This window comes from Spermophilus citellus, assembly GCF_964194105.1.
Source record: "Spermophilus citellus genome assembly, chromosome: 9".
Lineage (NCBI taxonomy): Eukaryota > Metazoa > Chordata > Mammalia > Rodentia > Sciuridae > Spermophilus > Spermophilus citellus.
The window spans coordinates 6,492,232-6,504,296 of record NC_138191.1 but is presented as its reverse complement, the minus strand read 5'-3'; the positions used below and the strand labels follow the sequence as shown (position 1 = coordinate 6,504,296).

General features: G+C 35.4%; 1 protein-coding gene across 7 annotated transcripts in view; it reads left to right on the top strand.

Moving 5' to 3' along the window:
• ASH1L (ASH1 like histone lysine methyltransferase) overlaps window positions 1-12,065 on the top strand; it is a gene marked incomplete at its 5' end in the record, with an annotated part of 178,804 nt that overhangs the window by 131,117 nt on the left and 35,622 nt on the right. For all 7 annotated transcript variants that reach the window (XM_081306514.1, XM_081306512.1, XM_081306510.1 and 4 more), the window contains 3 exons: window positions 6,465-6,538; window positions 8,303-8,348; window positions 8,457-8,565. In XM_081306514.1, coding sequence (XP_081162640.1) covers window positions 6,465-6,538; window positions 8,303-8,348; window positions 8,457-8,565 — 229 coding nt within the window. The remainder of the gene's footprint in view (window positions 1-6,464; window positions 6,539-8,302; window positions 8,349-8,456; window positions 8,566-12,065) is intronic.

Below are 12,065 nucleotides of genomic sequence, written 5' to 3'. Positions count from 1 at the left end.
GTCTGCTCTTACTACATATACTAAGCATTGTCTGGATGATCTAACCAGTGTATTAAGTAAAAAAGGTGAGTTCAAGTTGTAATTATGTGGACGGAAAAAGTGAAACTATTTCCATTCACAAATGACATGATTACTTGTATAGAGAATCCAAAGAGAGCTGCAGAAAAAATACTGTTTGTTGTAACACGAGTAGTAAGAACATGGGAAACATTCAGTATTTTAAAATGATTGTATTCTTACAAAACTGATTTTCTCCTAATATTTGATGCAACAGTCTTGTTACTAAGTGAAAGAAGCCAAGCTGAAAAGTCTGTGTACTGTTTGATTTCAGCTATTGTTTGTAACAAAGGTATGATTCTGATGAGGGATGTTTATAATGAGGACGGCTATGTATGTAGGGGCAGAGGGCATATGAGAAATCTGTGTATCTTATACTCAATTTTGTTGTGAACCTAAAATATAAAGTCCATTTTTTAGAAAATCAGTTGTATTCCTACATATTAAAAGCAAATGGTTGGAAAATGATTTTTTTCTTTTTTAAAACCACTGGGGATTGAACCCAGGGGTCTTCAACCACTGAGCTGTGTTTCCAGTTCTTTTTATTATTTAGTGTGAAACAGACTCTCATTAAGTTACCCACATGGCCTCCAATTTGAGATCCTCCTGCTGCCTTAGCCTTCTGAGGAGCTGGGATTGCAGATTGCAGGTATGTACCACCATGCCTGGCAGGTTTTTTTGTTTTTGTTTTTGTTTTTTTTTGTTTTTTTTTTTTTTTTTGAACTGGGAATTGAACCCAGAGGCATTTTACCATTGAGTCACTGCCCCGGAACCTTTTTGGTTTATTTTATTTTGAGGCAGAGTCTTATTAAGATTCTTAAGGCCTCACTGAATTATTGAGGCTAGCCTCCAATTTGTAGTCCAACTGCCTCACCCTCCCTTGGTTTAGCATTCATTTTAAAAAATTACATTTACTTTAACTGTTATTAAGAGTTGATGAGTACATGTTCATTTGGTTTAAAACTTAATAAAGAACGTGAGTCAAAAAATGAAGCTTGGGCTGGGGTCCTAGCTCAGTGGTAGAGCACTTGCCTTGCACATGTGAGGCACTGGATTCAGTCCTCAGCACCACATAAAAATAAATAAAGGTATTATGTCTGTTTACAACTAAAAAGTTTATTTTAAAAAAAGAAAAGATGGAAGCTTGCTGGATGCGGTGGCGCAAGCCTGTAATCCCAGCAACTTAAAGAGGCTGAAACAGGAGGATCAAAAGTTCAAAGTAAGCCTAAACTACTTAGTGAGGCCCGAAGTAACATAGCAAGATCCTTTCTCAAAAATAAAAACAGAATAATGGCTGGGGATGTGGGTCAATGGTTAAGCACCCCTGGGTTCAATTCCTGGTACAAAAAAAGATAAAACTAAAAAGTAAAATAAAAGATGAATTTTGCCAGATGCAATGTCACATGCCATGATCCCAGCAACTCAGGAGGCTAAGGCAGGATGATCACATGTTCAAAGCTAGCCTCAGCAACTTAGTAAAAATCTGTCTCAAAATAAGAAATAAAAAGGGCTGGGCTGGGGTTGTGGCTCAGTGGTAGTGTGCTCGCCTAGCATGCATGAGGCACTGGGTTCAATTCTCGGCACCACATAAAAATAAAGACAATAAAAGTCCATCAACAACTAAAAAAATAATTTAAGAAAAAAGGGCTAGGGGTATTGCTCAGTGGTTAAATGTCCTTGGGTTCAATTCTTGGTACTAGAAAAAAAAAAAAAAAAAGAGAGACGCCTCCTTCCCAAAGATAAAGTTTCACATATACCCTTTCAGACTTTTTCCTATGCACATATAGCTGTTTTTTTTTCAACCACTTCCTATGAAAGTTTACATTGTTCAGAAAAATGAAGAATTTTTTTACAGTGAATAATTATATCCTATCACCTAAATTCTATCACCAATATTTTATGTTATTTGGTTTGTTCTATGTGTATCTGTATATCATCTCTGTACATATGTTAGTTTATCTTACTTTTAGATGTACTCTAAATTGCATGCTGACTCTCTGAAAATAGCCTGCATTCTCCCTGGAATGTGTATTCCTTGCTTTAGCCCAAAATTCTCTCTGTCTTGAGACTGCCCCGTTCTCCTTTGAATTTGTATCTACTTTAGATAAACCTGTCTGTGCCCATGAAAATACATAAATAAAGTAAATTACAGACGATATATTCCCTAGGGCTGAGGCTTAGTGGTAGAACACCTGCCTAGCATGTGTGAGGCCTTGGTTTCATTCCCAGCATAGAGTTGAAGAGTGGGGTGGGGTGATATACATATACTCCTGCACACAGACCCTACGTGTTTAACATTCCAGAACCGAATCTCAGTATTGCTTTATAGGTTCATGTTTTGAGGTGAATTTGCCATAAACAAAATACACAAATCTCAATGTGCATTTTCTGCTTTTATAAATGCATCCACCTGTTTAAACCACACCCTTCCCTTTTGTATGTATATATGTACGTATGTGTGTATTACATCCCTTTTTAATTTTTCAGTTTGAGACAGAGTCAGTCTCACTAAGTTGCTTGGGACCTTGCCAAATTGCTGGGGCTGACCTCAAATTTGGAATCCTCATTCCTCAGCCAGGTGGGATTACAGGTGTGCTCCATCACACCTGGCTCCAAACCCTTCTCAATAATACTACCATCACCCCATAAATTTCCTTCATTCCCCTTCCCAATCAGTCCGACCATATCTAGCTATTTAATGTTTTTAGTATTTACAGAAATGAACTTGTGCTGTAATGTTCAAAAACTTGGAGACATGTTATATTTTCACATGAATACATAATATACCCCCTTTCATTTTAGTTAACTACATAATGTTACATTATTTGTATGTGCCAAAATTTTATTTTGGGCTGGGGATATACCTCCTTGGTAGAGTGCTTGCCTTGCATACACAAAGCCCTGTGTTCAATTCCCAGCACCACAAAAGAAACAATTTTATTTCATCCAGATGTAGTAGCATACACCTATCTATAATACCAGCAGCTTTGGAGGCTGAGGCAGGAAGATCATGAGTTTAAAATCGGCCTCCGCAATTTATCAAGACGCTAAGCAACTCATTGAGAACCCTGTCTTTAAATAAAATATGAAAAAGGACTGGGATGTGGCTCAGAAGTAAAGTGCCCCAGGGCTACATCCTCAGTATTAAAAAAAAGAAGAGATAAGTTAATTTTACATTTTTTGCAAATGTTTCTAATGCCTGGCTTAATAGGAGACAGCTAAGTTTTTGAGTGTAAATTTATGAAGAAATCTGATCTCACACACATATTGGAAAACAAGAGGACTATTTCAACACCAAGTTCAGATAATTGGATTTTTTTATACCATACCAAAAGTATAAATGTGATAATTTCTTTAAGGTCAGTTTCAATGTAGAATCTGAAATCACTGAGCTATTTGTAGTCAGTTACATTAAAATCCATTGGTCTCTTGTAGTTTGGATGGAAGTTTTACCATTCCATGAATTTATCACATTTCATGTTTTTCAATGAGAAAAAAAAATAACTATGACCTGTCATCTCACCTACTGAGGGAGCTGAGACAGGAGGCTCACAATTTTCAGGACAGGTGTAGCTCAGTGGTACAGCACCCCTGGATTCAATCCCTACTGGCACACAAAGAAAAAGGGGAGGGGGAATCATTGAATTATATATTTCTTTCACTATATAATATATATTCTTGTTTCATGAAATTTTATCTTTGGCAACAAATGTTGTCAGTTTTCCTTTTTTGGTTGTTTGGGGTTTGAGGGGGTTGTTTGTTGGTTTTGTTTTTGTTTTTATTTGGTTTGGGATGGTTTTTTGAGATACATCTTGCTGAATAGCAGGAGCTGAACTTGAATTTGTGATCCTTCTACCTCAGCCTTCTAAGTATCTGGGATTATAAGGATTTGCTTCCACCACCTGGCTGTCAGTTTTGCTTCTATTTATTGATTTATTTTAGTTATAGATGGACATAATACCCTTTTGGTGGGGGAGGTACCGAAATTTGAACTCAGGGGCACTCAGCCTATGAGCTACATCCAAGCCCTCTTTTGTATCTTATTTAGAGATGGCGTCTCGCTTGCTTAGTGCTTTGCTTTTGCTGAGGCTGACTTTGAACTCATGATCCTCCTCCTAAGCATCCTGAGGAATTACAGGTGTGGGCCACTGTACCTCGCTTATTATTCATTTTTTTTAATTTTTTTTTATTTTTTTAGTTGTAATTGGACACAATAAATTTTATTTATGTATTTTTTAATATTTATTTTTTAGTTATAGTTGGACAATATTTTTATTAATTTATTTTTATGTGTTGTTGGGGTTCAAACCCAGGGCCTCACACATGCTAGGTGAACACCCTACCGCAGAGCCACAGCCCCAGCCCCTCATTTATTTATTTTTATGCGGTGTTGAGGATCAAACCCAGTGCCTCACATGTTCTAGGCAAGTGCTGTACCACTGAGCCACATTCCCAGCCCCTGTTAGTTGTGCTTCTTGAAGTAACAAGATCACTTTGCTTGATTTCAGTGCACATATTTTAGTGACCATAGTTTGTTCTTACAAATAAAAATAGTGTCACTTGAAAACAGCAACCAGTTTTCTAGATATAATGGTGCAAACCTGTAATCTCCCGAGATTCAGGTCAACCTCAGCAACATAGTGAGACCATGTCTCAAAATAAGGACTATAGTTATAGCTCAGTGGGAAAGCACCCCTGGATTCAATCTTCAGTACCAAAAAATAAATAAATAATAGGAAAAAGCAATTTGTTTCAAATATTTTTATAAATGCTTCTTCCCTGAAACAGCCATCCTACTTCAGTATGCAATAGGGATACCTTATGCATACTTCCATTGTGCTATGCAGAATGTTGAAAATATTGTGGGTCACCATTTAGTGTAGTTTTTTCTTTGTCAAGAACATTCTTATAGGGCTGGGGATGTGGCTCAAGCGGTAGCGCGCTCGCGTGGCATGCGTGCGGCCCGGGTTCGATTCTCAGCACCACATACCAACAAAGATGTTGTGTCCGCCGAGAACTAAAAAATAAATATTAAAAATTCTCTCTCTCTCTCTCTACTCTCTCACTCTCTCTTTAAAAAAAAAAAAGAACATTCTTATATAACTTCACATGTGTATAATATGTCAAAATATAATCTACTTTTATGTAGAACTAATGAGAACAAATAAAAATTTATAAAATTAATAAATAAAAGAACATTCTTAAGTGAAGCTGACCTTTTTTTCCCCTCCCATGTATGTGTGGAGAATAATACAGTGACTCCTATTATTTTGTGCCATTGCGTTGATTTACTACAATGCCAGAAGTTTTACCAATTGTTGCTTTTATGCCATCAGTGCAAATTTCAGCACAATGAGAAAGGTATATAATAATAGTATCATTAAAATAGTTTTGACCTCTCGAATCCTCTTGAGTCAGCAGAGCACACCAAGTCTTTCAACAAGAGAGTTAAGTATTCTGGGGGTTAGAGAAGACCAAAAGTCATACACAGTAAAGAAGCTAGAGCTGGAAAAAACTTTTTAAGGTAGAAAGAGAGCTTTGAAATTTGGCCTATAAGTGGTGGTACACACTTATAATGCCAGCTGCTTGAGAGGCTGAGGCAGGAGGATCACAGGTTTTAGAGTCTAGCCTTGGCAATTTATGTAAGTCAGTAGTAGAACACCCCCACATTGAAATTCAGGTACCTCAAAAAAATAACAGTATTTCAGTAGGTTGGAAGAAATGTTAACAGATCATAAGATTACATGGACTCTTGAATTATTTAAATAGATTTCCCCTTCTTGTAGTTAAATTTGCACTACATGTAATAATGGAAAGGAGAGCAGATGCCAGATCTGTATGGTTAATAGTTTTAATTGTCAAATAATTCTTAGTATTAACTTCATAGTGACCTGTGTATTTTTAGTAGTAATTTTACTGTCATTTATTTTATAGAAACTACTATAAAATTAAAATATATCTTTAGTATATGTCACATGGAGTATAGTTGAAAAAAGCTGAAATTAAAAATTGATGGTAGAGGCCGGGTGTGGTGGTTCACACCTATGATCCCAGCAGCTAGGAGACTGAGGCAGGATGATTGTGATTTCAAAGCCAGCCTCAGCAACTTACCAAGGCCCTACACAAGTTAGCAAGACCCGTCTTTAAATAAAAAATAAAAAGGGCTAGGGATGTGGCTCAGTAGTTAAGTGCCCGTGGTTTCAGTCCCTGGTACTCAAATAAATAAATAAATAAACAAAATAAAAATTTGATGGTAGAAAAGTCCATAAAATTTTTTTTTTAATTCTTATTTCTATCATCAGTGCATATTGATATTGTGGTTGCTTGATCCTTTGTATGAGTACATATCAGAATAGGTGTTGAAATTGATAGTTTTTTTTGTTTGTTTGTTTGTTCGTTTGTTTCAGGAAAGTATCTAAGACAAAAGAGAATTGACTTCCAGCTTCCTTATGACATCCTATGGCAGTGGAAACACAATCAGGTACAAAGAGCCTATTTTAACAGATTTCATTCTTAAGCAGTTAGGGGTGGAAGGCATGGAATGCAAGTCTCTTCCTCTGCCCCTTGTTATGTTTCCTCTTAGGAAATATCAAGAAGTGTCCCTGTGAATATTAGAGACTAAGAAAAGTAAATTTGCATTCATATTTAATGTGACCTATTTGCCTATATTCATACTGCAAAATAGCAGTAAGTTCCTGCCTCACTAAGCAACCTTCTGTTATTCTTGGCTTTTATTCTGGTAGCAAAGATTTTTGTTCTGTAAGAATTCTGTTTGATGCAGGTCTCAGGAGAATACAGATGTATTGCCAGCAGCACTAGGAAATTTCAGGCTTTATTTTGGTTGGCTCCTTCCCATTGATTTGGAATTTATTTTTCTCATACAAAAGAGATTCTTCTACCAAAGGAAGCAAGGAAATGTTTACCACTCTTATACTGCCAGAAGTCCTTTAAGTATATTGGTAACTAAAAATAGAAAGGTCCAGTTTTTCTCTACTGCATATCTAATTGAAAAGTTTTCCTTGGTGATTTTTGTATTAAGTTATAACTTCCAGGCTCCATATTGAGAAAAAACACTGGAAATAGAAGTACACTTAAAATTAAGTGAACACGCTTTTGAATTTTGCCAAAATACTACCAAAGGTTAACTTCAGAAAGCCAAAAGCAGTTAACATTCCCCTCTGCCTTTTCTTCTTGATGTTTGTCTCAACTTTTAACAATGAAAATAGTTCTTTGAACATATGGACAGAAAAATTATGGTGAGATTATTAGAATAGATGAACAAACAGTCCAGTTTACTCCAGGTTGCTATTTGTTTTGTTCTGTCTTCTGTAGCAAAGTGCATGCAGGCTTTCTGACTGTCTTCTAGTCATCTTTCTCCCTGCTCCCATCTTTCTTGATTTAAACGTGAGGGCTCCATTTTAACTGCCTGCTTTTTCCCATTGAATTTTAAAATTAATTGCCTTCACTAAAATTTTCCTACAATTTCCACTCAAAATAATGGGTAAAAAAACAAAGTACCCATCTTTTTATTTTAGCATACCTACCCAAACCATCCAAACAATCCCTATGCACTTTTTTTGGTTTTGTTTATTTATTTCTGTTTTTGGTGCTGGGGATTAAATTCAGGAAATTATACATGCTGTGCATGCACTTTATCTCTATGCTATACTCCTAACCCCTTTCCTTTGTTTTGATGGAGGCAAATAGAATTTTCTATTTTTTATGTGTTTCTTAATTTGTTCTAATTAATTATACATGACAGCAGAATGCATTTCAATTCATTGTATACAAATGGAGCACAACTTCTCATTTCTCTCTGACTGTCCACGATACAGTCACACTGTTCGTGTATCACACTGTTCATGTAATCGTACTTGTACATAGGGTAGTAATATCTGTCTCATTCCACCATTCTTCCCATGCCCAGCAAATAGAATATTAATTTTTCCAAATAACTTTGGTCTTTAGTGGGATTTTCATGTAATCCTATCCAAAAACATACTGAAGAAACATAATTGAAAATACATTTCTGTAAACTATTTTATGCTTCTGTTTAATCTGGTTCTTACCTTTTATTTTGGGGTAAAAAGTGATCACAGGGAGTTTCCCTCAATTGTATCCAACCCAGAAAGTCTTATAAATATTTTTACATAAGCAGAGTACAGGGATAGTTTCCTATATTTTTAAGGATTGTTTGGCATTTGAAGTAAAATGCTATATCAAAATTTTTCTTTTTTTCTTCTAGCTATACAAAAAGCCAGATGTTCCACTGTATAAAAAAATCCGTTCAAGTGAGTAACTTGAGCTATTTTTCTGCTTCCATACCATCAGTGTTCTTAGCCTGGCACTTGAAAAATTATCTAGTATGTTCACAAACTATTCTTTGCTGTCTTCTCAAGATGTCTACGTTGATGTCAAACCCCTTTCTGGTTATGAGGCTACCACCTGTAACTGTAAGAAGCCAGATGATGACACCAGGAAGGGCTGTGTGGATGACTGCCTCAATAGGTACTGTAACTGATTCCTCTAAACCATAAAGGCTTCAAGGCAGAGAAATGACACTTTCTTTGGAGGTTAAAGTTAAATAGGCTCTTGGATTTCCTCTCAAGAAGTTGTACACAGATTATAAAACTTAATTGATCAGTTGATTATAGTAACAAAAAAAGAATGAGATTTACAGTCTTGTGCCTGGATTTAAATCTTCTTTAATATTTTGAGACATGGGGAACATTATTTAAACCCTCTGATAAAAAAATGCCTTCATGTGGTGGATTTTATAAGACTACAGTAAGATAACATTCATAGGTTTATGTGTGACAGTGTTTATAAAGTATTAATAAAAGAGGTCTTACCCACTTTCCTAGCTATCAATATATGGTAACAATAAGTTAACATTTATAGGATCATATGAGACAATGTTTATAAAGTATTAATAAACACAGTCTTGGGCGCCTTCCTAGCTATCGATATGTGGTAACAATAATGAGGGCGTAGAGTAGGACAGTGGCACTGAGAGTAAAGAAGAAAGCCATGATATATTTTGGAGGAAAAATGTGCTGATGTACCATTATAAAGGGTATGTACATAATAACTGAGTCATACTGCTAAAGAGATGATAATACTATCCTCAGAGATGGAAAGTGTGGGCTTGACTAATTTGGAGATAAGAATTATTTTGTTTGGGACCATTTAGTTTAACATGACATTGAAATTTCAGAATGGAAATAGAGACAAATGAGCTGAGATAGAATTTATTCGTTTTGAAATATGCTAATTTATAATACAAAAAAGAACAGGTGAATTTCACATCGGTACTTCCTATTCTGGTTAGTTTTCCTAACCAAAATAACTGCTTTCCAGTCTCTAATCACTAGTCCAGTGAGATAAAGGAATGTGCTTCAGTACCTTTTGCTTTGGTGTAACAGTTGGGAAATTCTACCTTACTTACATCACTATAGAATAGAAAAGTGTTTTGTGCACTGATTATTTTTCACTCAGAAATTTTAAATGTATACTTTTACATATCACTGTGATCCTTGAGCTCATCACTTTTAAAACTCTGTTATTATCCATACACTGAAATGCCATAGCTTTCATATGCTATGCTATTGTTGGTCATTTAAGTTATTTCTAATGTTTTACTATTTAAAATGTAACTACTATGAAACTCTTTTGTATAGATTCCCTTTTTTGTAAATCCTTAGAGTATATTCTACAAAAATTTATGGTATAAAAAATGACTATATGTGTAAGAATTTTATGTATATATATTTTATATACTGTCAGAAGCTTTAATTAAATATCAAGTTAATTTATGATATCACTGACAATATCATAAATATATGCCAAATATATTTGTTTTCTCATAGTCTTACTTTATGTATTTATGTCTTAATTTATTTTTGGAGATTTAGTGTTTTGAGGGATTAATATTTGGAGTATTATATCCTTAGAGTTATTTAAATATATGTTTCTTTAGATGCTAACATTACTGTATTTTTTCACATATTATTTTATTGTCTGTGAAATTACCATAATATTGATGCAGACTTATTGGTTAGTGCCTTTTTTCCTGACAGTAGTCCTATGAGGTAGGTAATAGTTTTACATTTTCCAGATGAAGTATCTTAGAATTTGGACAGTAAATTACTCCATATTACACAACACTTGAAAGATGGAGACAGAATTTAAATTCATATCAGTTTGACCAAGACTCTTACTGGGCGCAATGGCACATGCCATTGATCCCAACTGCTCTGAAGGCTGAGGCACTTGGATCACAAGTTTGAAGCCAGCCCCAGCAACTTAGCAAGACTCTCAGCAACTTATTGAGACCCTGTCTCAAAATAAAAATGGGCTGGGAATGTAGCTCAGTAGTAGAATGCCTCTCAATTCAATCTCAGACCTACAAAAATGAAAAATATAAGTCATTGGGCTAGGTCTGTAGCTCAGTGGCAAAGCGCTTGCCTAGCATGCGTGAGACACTGGGTTCGATCTTCAGCACCGCATAAAAATTGACAAATAAAATAAAGGCATTCTGTCCATCTACAACTATAAAAATATATATGTGTGTGTGTGTCTGTGTCTGTGTCTGTGTCTCATGTTTTTTCCTCTATACTATGCTGCTAATTGCACTGAGGGTTGGTTTGTTTTGTTTTTATTTTGTTTCTACCAGTGCTGGGGATTAATCCCAGGGCCTCTCACATACTAGGCAAGTGTTCTACAAATGAACTGACCTGTATCCCAGCCTGTTTTTTTGGTTGATTGTTTGGATGGTTTGTATGTACTGGGGGTAGAACCCAGGGGTGCCTTACCACTGAGCTACATCCCCAGACCTTTTTATTTTTTTATTTTGAGATAGTCTTGCTGAATTGCTGAGGCTGGCCAAGATTACAGGCATGTACCACTTTACCCAACTATTTGGATATTTACCTTACAAATTACATTGTTTTTTTTTTTTTTTTTTTTTTTTTTTTGTAGTTGTAGATGGACAACATACCTTTATTTTATTTATTTTTATGTGGTGCTAAGGATCGAACCCAGTGCCTCACACATGCTAGGCAAGCGCTCTGCCACTGAGTTATACAGCCCCAGCCTTTATGTCATTTTTCTAAGGACAGATATTTATCCTTCACATTGTTGCTTTTCTTCAAAAAGAAAAGAAAACAAAAAAATTCCCTAAGTGAAAAGAGAAAGCAAACCCTTAAATATAATGCTACCAACTGATTTCCATAGAAATGTGATTACTACATTAGCATATGATAACAAGATAATGTGATAAATGCATAAATATATAACAAAAAGTAAAATATATTACTTTTAACATTCCTTCTTCATAGATATTAAAGTAACCCTCATAAAGATGCAGCTAATATGTAGGATGACTTTCCTGTTTTCATATTCAAGGTTCTATAAATATTGGAGAGGGGGTATTAAAGGATCTGTAGGATTTGCCTTTGTATTTCTCAGCTGACTCATTTGCAGGTGGTCCAAGAAACACTTTATTCAGGGCTAATTTTTTAAATAATTAGCTAGGCAATGTGGCACATGCCTTTAATACCAGCTACTTGGGAGGGTAGGGCTGGAGGATCAAAAGTTTAAAGCTAGCCTTGGCATCTTTGCAAGACCCTGTTCTCAAAACAAAAAAATAAAGGACTGGGGATGTAGCTCATTGCTAGAATGCCCCTGGGTCCCACCCTTGGTACTGCAAAAAATAAAAATAAAATAACTTTTTAATAATTATTTGAAATAAGTACTTAAAAAACTTTTTTAAGTTTTCAGAGTTAGACTTTTTAACATCATGCCTTGGGATTTGTTGTTCCTTTCCACATAAACACCAGATTTAAAACCATGAACCAAGTTTCTATGACTAGTGTACATTTGTAAATTAGCTGCGAGTCTACAAACTGCCCTCCTATAATTCCAGCAACTGAGGTGGCTGAGGCAGGAGGATCACAAGTTCAAGGCTAGCCTCAGCATGACCCTGTCTTAAAATAAAAATTAGCCAG